Genomic DNA, 8,229 nt, shown 5'->3' with positions numbered 1-8,229 from the left:
TGTGTGAGTCTCGGTGTCGGCCACTGCTGTCTGTGTGAGTCTCGGTGTCGGCCACTGCTGTCTGTGTGAGTCTCGGTGTCGGCCACTGCTGTCTGTGTGAGTCTCGGTGTCGGCCACTGCTGTCTGTGTGAGTCTCGGTGTCGGCTACTGCTGTCTGTGTGAGTCTCGGTGTCGGCTTGACATAATGTAGATGCTTTCATCTAGCTACATGGCAGTTCAGAGCGTAGGCTACACCACAAGTTTTCAAGTCCATTCGCATTTTTCATGCCTCTGACATGCGGTAATGATAAAAAAAGTGGTTTGTTTTCATTATTGTGATAGGCTCATGTTTTACCGGTACTGCGTACCCCCACTATACCACCTTACTTTCACCCCTTGAGCGCACACCCATGCTATCTGCTGAAGTATAGCCTACCACTGTTAAAAAGTATTCCCATTACACACTTTACCAGAGATCTACAGATACACTTAACGGACCGTCTTATTATAACCCCTACTAATGAGTGCAAGTGTGTTTATTAATCAGTGTGTATGTGTGTGTGTGTTGGAGGGGCTGCTGGGTAAGAGTCTGTATATATTATTTTAAATGAATATGAATCCATATATGTGTGTGTTGTAGTCATTCCCGGTGCGTTCTCTGGGCTGGGTGGAGATGGCAGAGAGAGATCTAACAGAGGGAAGGAGCAGTATGGCAGTCCATCACTGTATCAGACAACTGTCCTACTGTAGGAGGGACATACAAGACTCCGCTGGGGTCTGGGGAGAGGTGAGGACACTGTGTGTGTGTGTGTGTGTGTGTGCGCGTGTGCCTGTGTGTGCGCATTGACTGATATATTGACATATTGATCGTCCCATCAGGGTAAGGACATGCTCCTGGTGCTGCAGGACCGTGATCTGACCCTGGTTGACCCTGACGACCACAGCCTGCTCCACTCTCAGCCAATCAGCAGTATACGTGTGTGGGGCGTTGGCCGAGACCACGACAGGTGAGGAGGACGGGAAGGGGGGGTCATGTCATACTCCCGTATTCCAGCCGTATAACACCTAGTAGAACACCTAGCGAATATCCTTTATTACAGCCATATTACACCTAGTAGCACACCTAGTGAATATCCTGCATTACAGCTATATTACACCTAGTAGCACACCTAGTGAATATCCTGCATTACAGCCTTATTACACCTCGTGAATATCCTTTATTACACCTAGTGAATATCCTTTATTACAGCCGTATTACACCTAGTAGCACACTTAGTGAATATCCTGCATTACAGCCTTATTACACCTCGTGAATATCCTTTATTACACCTAGTGAATATCCTTTATTACAGCCATATTACACCTAGTAGCACACTTAGTGAATATCCTTTATTACTGCCGTATTACACCTAGTACCACACTTAGTGAATATCCTTTATTACAGCCATATTACACCTAGTAGCACACTTAGTGAATATCCTGCATTACAGCCTTATTACACCTCGTGAATATATATCCTGCATTACAGCCATATTACACCTAGTACCACACTTAGTGAATATCCTTTATTACAGCCATATTACACCTAGTACCACACTTAGTGAATATCCTGCATTACAGCCATATTACACCTAGTAGCACATCTAGCGAATGTCCCTTATTACAGCCATATTACACCTAGTAGCACACTTAGTGAATATCCTGCATTACAGCCATATTACACCTAGTAGCACACTTAGTGAATATCCTGCATTACAGCCTTATTACACCTCGTGAATATATATCCTGCATTACAGCCATATTACACCTAGTACCACACTTAGTGAATATCCTTTATTACAGCCATATTACACCTAGTGCCACACTTAGTGAATATCCTTTATTACAGCCATATTACACCTAGTAGCACACTTAGTGAATATCCTTCATTACAGCCTTATTACACCTCGTGAATATCCTGCATTACAGCCATATTACACCTAGTACCACACTTAGTGAATATCCTGCATTACAGCCGTATTACACCTAGTACCACACTTAGTGAATATCCTTTAATACAGCCATATTACACCTAGTAGCACACTAAGTGAATATCCTTTATTACAGCCATATTACACCTCATACCACACTTAGTGAATATCCTGCATTACAGCCATATTACACCTAGTAGCACACTTAGTGAATATCCTTTTATTACAGCCGTATTACACCTCATACCACACTTAGTGAATATCCTGCATTACAGCCATATTACACCTAGTACCACACTTAGTGAATATCCTGCATTACAGCCATATTACACATAGTACCACACTTAATGAATATCCTGCATTACAGCCATATTACACCTAGTACCACACTTAGTGAATATCCTTTATTACAGTCATATTACACCTAGTACCACACTTAGTGAATATCCTTTATTACAGCCATATTACACCTAGTAGCACATCTAGTGAATGTCCCTTATCACAGCCATATTACACCTAGTACCACACTTAGTGAATATCCTTTATTACAGCCATATTACACCTAGTAGCACATCTAGTGAATGTCCCTTATCACAGCCATATTACACCTAGTACCACACTTAGTGAATATCCTTTATTACAGTCATATTACACCTAGAACCACACTTAGTGAATATCCTTTATTACAGTCATATTACACCTAGTACCACACTTAGTGAATATCCTTTATTACAGCCATATTACACCTAGTAGCACATCTAGTGAATGTCCCTTATCACAGCCATATTACACCTAGTACCACACTTAGTGAATATCCTTTATTACAGTCATATTACACCTAGTACCACACTTAGTGAATATCCTTTATTACAGCCATATTCCACTTACTGGGACACCTAGTGAATATCCTTTATCACAGCCGTATTACACCTAGTGAATATACTGTATTAAAGTGTATTTTACCTAGTAGCACACCTAGTGAATATACTGTATTAAAGTGTATTTTACCTAGTAGCACACCTAGTGAATATACTGTACTAAAGTGTATTTTACCTAGTAGCACACCTAGTGAATATACTGTATTAAAGTGTATTTTACCTAGTAGCACACCTAGTGCATATACTGTATTAAAGTGTATTTTACCTAGTAGCACACCTAGTGAATATACTGTATTACAGTGTATTTTACCTAGTAGCACACCTAGTGAATATTCTGTATTACAGCCGTATTACACCTAGTAGCACACCTAGTGAATATTCTGTATTACAGCCGTATTACACCTAGTAGCACACCTAGTGAATATTCTGTATTACAGCCGTATTACACCTAGTAGCACACCTAGTGAATATTCTGTATTACAGCTGTATTACACCTAGTAGAACACCTAGTGAATATACTGTATTAAAGTGTATTTTACCTAGTACCACACTTAGTGAATATCCTTTATTACAGCCATATTACACCTAGTAGCACACTTAGTGAATATCCTTCATTACAGCCTTATTACACCTCGTGAATATCCTGCATTACAGCCATATTACACCTAGTACCACACTTAGTGAATATCCTGCATTACAGCCGTATTACACCTAGTACCACACTTAGTGAATATCCTTTAATACAGCCATATTACACCTAGTACCACACTTAGTGAATATCCTGCATTACAGCCATATTACACCTCGTACCACACTTAGTGAATATCCTTTATTACAGTCATATTACACCTAGTACCACACTTAGTGAATATCCTTTCTTATAGCCGTATTCCACCTAGTAGCACACTTAGTGAATATCCTGCATTACAGCCATATTACACCTAGTAGCACATCTAGTGAATGTCCCTTATCACAGCCATATTACACCTAGTAGCACACTTAGTGAATATCCTTCATTACAGCCTTATTACACCTCGTGAATATCCTGCATTACAGCCATATTACACCTAGTACCACACTTAGTGAATATCCTGCATTACAGCCGTATTACACCTAGTACCACACTTAGTGAATATCCTTTAATACAGCCATATTACACCTAGTAGCACACTAAGTGAATATCCTTTATTATAGCCATATTACACCTCATACCACACTTAGTGAATATCCTGCATTACAGCCATATTACACCTAGTAGCACACTTAGTGAATATCCTTTTATTACAGCCGTATTACACCTCATACCACACTTAGTGAATATCCTGCATTACAGCCATATTACACCTAGTACCACACTTAGTGAATATCCTGCATTACAGCCATATTACACATAGTACCACACTTAATGAATATCCTGCATTACAGCCATATTACACCTAGTACCACACTTAGTGAATATCCTTTATTACAGTCATATTACACCTAGTACCACACTTAGTGAATATCCTTTATTACAGCCATATTACACCTAGTAGCACATCTAGTGAATGTCCCTTATCACAGCCATATTACACCTAGTACCACACTTAGTGAATATCCTTTATTACAGCCATATTACACCTAGTAGCACATCTAGTGAATGTCCCTTATCACAGCCATATTACACCTAGTACCACACTTAGTGAATATCCTTTATTACAGTCATATTACACCTAGTACCACACTTAGTGAATATCCTTTATTACAGTCATATTACACCTAGTACCACACTTAGTGAATATCCTTTATTACAGCCATATTACACCTAGTAGCACATCTAGTGAATGTCCCTTATCACAGCCATATTACACCTAGTACCACACTTAGTGAATATCCTTTATTACAGTCATATTACACCTAGTACCACACTTAGTGAATATCCTTTATTATAGCCATATTCCACTTACTGGGACACCTAGTGAATATCCTTTATCACAGCCGTATTACACCTAGTGAATATACTGTATTAAAGTGTATTTTACCTAGTAGCACACCTAGTGAATATACTGTATTACAGTGTATTTTACCTAGTAGCACACCTAGTGAATATACTGTATTAAAGTGTATTTTACCTAGTAGCACACCTAGTGAATATACTGTATTACAGTGTATTGTACCTAGTAGCACACCTAGTGAATATACTGTATTAAAGTGTATTTTACCTAGTAGCACACCTAGTGAATATACTGTACTAAAGTGTATTTTACCTAGTAGCACACCTAGTGAATATACTGTATTAAAGTGTATTTTACCTAGTAGCACACCTAGTGAATATACTGTACTAAAGTGTATTTTACCTAGTAGCACACCTAGTGAAGATACTGTATTAAAGTGTATTTTACCTAGTAGCACACCTAGTGAATATACTGTATTAAAGTGTATTTTACCTAGTAGCACACCTAGTGAATATACTGTATTAAAGTGTATTTTACCTAGTAGCACACCTAGTGCATATACTGTATTAAAGTGTATTTTACCTAGTAGCACACCTAGTGAATATACTGTATTACAGTGTATTTTACCTAGTAGCACACCTAGTGAATATACTGTATTAAAGTGTATTTTACCTAGTAGCACACCTAGTGAATATACTGTATTACAGTGTATTGTACCTAGTAGCACACCTAGTGAATATACTGTATTAAAGTGTATTTTACCTAGTAGCACACCTAGTGAATATACTGTATTACAGTGTATTTTACCTAGTAGCACACCTAGTGAATATTCTGTATTACAGCCGTATTACACCTAGTAGCACACCTAGTGAATATTCTGTATTACAGCCGTATTACACCTAGTAGCACACCTAGTGAATATTCTGTATTACAGCCGTATTACACCTAGTAGAACACCTAGTGAATATACTGTATTAAAGTGTATTTTACCTAGTACCACACTTAGTGAATATCCTTTATTACAGCCATATTACACCTAGTAGCACACTTAGTGAATATCCTTCATTACAGCCTTATTACACCTCGTGAATATCCTGCATTACAGCCATATTACACCTAGTACCACACTTAGTGAATATCCTGCATTACAGCCGTATTACACCTAGTACCACACTTAGTGAATATCCTTTAATACAGCCATATTACACCTAGTACCACACTTAGTGAATATCCTACATTACAGCCATATTACACCTCGTACCACACTTAGTGAATATCCTTTATTACAGTCATATTACACCTAGTACCACACTTAGTGAATATCCTTTCTTATAGCCGTATTCCACCTAGTAGCACACTTAGTGAATATCCTGCATTACAGCCATATTACACCTAGTAGCACATCTAGTGAATGTCCCTTATCACAGCCATATTACACCTAGTACCACACTTAGTGAATATCCTTTATTATAGCCATATTCCACTTACTGGGACACCTAGTGAATATCCTTTATCACAGCTGTATTACACCTAGTAGCACACCTAGTGAATATACTGTATTAAAGTGTATTTTACCTAGTAGCACACCTAGTGAATATTCTGTATTACAGCCGTATTACACCTAGTAGCACACCTAGTGAATATTCTGTATTACAGCCGTATTACACCTAGTAGAACACCTAGTGAATATACTGTATTAAAGTGTATTTTACCTAGTAGCACACCTAGTGAATATTCTGTATTACAGCCGTATTACACCTAGTAGCACACCTAGTGAATATTCTGTATTACAGCCGTGTTACACCTAGTAGCACACCTAGTGAATATCCTTTATTACAGCCATATTACACCTAGTAGCACACTTAGTGAATATCCTTTTATTACAGCCGTATTACACCTCATACCACACTTAGTGAATATCCTGCATTACAGCCATATTATACCTAGTACCACACTTAGTGAATATCCTTTATTACAGCCATATTACACCTAGTACCACACTTAGTGAATATCCTGCATTACAGCCATATTACACCTAGTAGCACACTTAGTGAATATCCTTTATTACAGCCATATTACACCTAGTACCACACTTAGTGAATATCCTGCATTACAGCCATATTACACCTCGTACCACACTTAGTGAATATCCTTTATTACAGTCATATTACACCTAGTACCACACTTAGTGAATATCCTTTATTATAGCCGTATTCCACCTAGTAGCACACTTAGTGAATATCCTGCATTACAGCCATATTACACCTAGTAGCACATCTAGTGAATGTCCCTTATCACAGCCATATTACACCTAGTACCACACTTAGTGAATATCCTTTATTATAGCCATATTCCACTTACTGGGACACCTAGTGAATATCCTTTATCACAGCCGTATTACACCTAGTTGCACACCTAGTGAATATACTGTATTAAAGTGTATTTTACCTAGTAGCACACCTAGTGAATATTCTGTATTACAGCCGTATTACACCTAGTGAATATTCTGTATTACAGCCGTATTACACCTAGTAGCACACCTAGTGAATATTCTGTATTACAGCCGTATTACACCTAGTAGAACACCTAGTGAATATACTGTATTAAAGTGTATTTTACCTAGTAGCACACCTAGTGAATATTCTGTATTACAGCCGTGTTACACCTAGTAGCACACCTAGTGAATATCCTTTATTACAGCCATATTACACCTAGTAGCACACTTAGTGAATATCCTTTTATTACAGCCGTATTACACCTAGTACCACACTTAGTGAATATCCTGCATTACAGCCATATTACACCTCGTACCACACTTAGTGAATATCCTTTATTACAGCCATATTACACCTAGTACCACACTTAGTGAATATCCTTTATTATAGCCATATTCCACTTACTGGGACACCTAGTGAATATCCTTTATCACAGCCGTATTACACCTAGTTGCACACCTAGTGAATATACTGTATTAAAGTGTATTTTACCTAGTAGCACACCTAGTGAATATACTGTATTAAAGTGTATTTTACCTAGTAGCACACCTAGTGCATATACTGTACTAAAGTGTATTTTACTTAGTAGCACACCTAGTGAATATACTGTATTAAAGTGTATTTTACCTAGTAGCACACCTAGTGAATATACTGTATTACAGCCGTATTACACCTAGTAGCACACCTAGTGAATATTCTGTATTACAGCCGTATTACACCTAGTAGCACACCTAGTGAATATCCTGTATTACAGCCGTATTACACCTAGTAGCACACCTAGTGAATATTCTGTATTACAGCCGTATTACACCTAGTAACATATTACAGCTGTATTACACCTAGTAGCACACTTAGTGAATATCCTTTATTACAGCCATATTACACCTAGTAGCACACTTAGTGAATATCCTTTATTACAGCCATATTACACCTAGTAGCACACTTAGTGAATATCCTTTAATACAGCCATATT

General features: G+C 38.0%; 1 protein-coding gene across 4 annotated transcripts in view; it reads left to right on the top strand.

The window, feature by feature from the left end:
• The window catches only part of LOC112256136 (amyloid-beta A4 precursor protein-binding family B member 2), a 66,211-nt gene that overhangs the window by 20,039 nt on the left and 37,943 nt on the right, over positions 1-8,229 (top strand). For all 4 annotated transcript variants that reach the window (XM_042325754.1, XM_042325753.1, XM_042325756.1 and 1 more), the window contains exons 7-8: positions 620-766; positions 859-986. In XM_042325754.1, coding sequence (XP_042181688.1) covers positions 620-766; positions 859-986 — 275 coding nt within the window. The remainder of the gene's footprint in view (positions 1-619; positions 767-858; positions 987-8,229) is intronic.

The sequence above is a fragment of the Oncorhynchus tshawytscha genome, linkage group LG08, assembly GCF_018296145.1.
Source record: "Oncorhynchus tshawytscha isolate Ot180627B linkage group LG08, Otsh_v2.0, whole genome shotgun sequence".
NCBI classification, from domain to species: Eukaryota; Metazoa; Chordata; class Actinopteri; order Salmoniformes; family Salmonidae; genus Oncorhynchus; species Oncorhynchus tshawytscha.
This window is presented reverse-complemented; position numbering and strand designations above follow the sequence as displayed.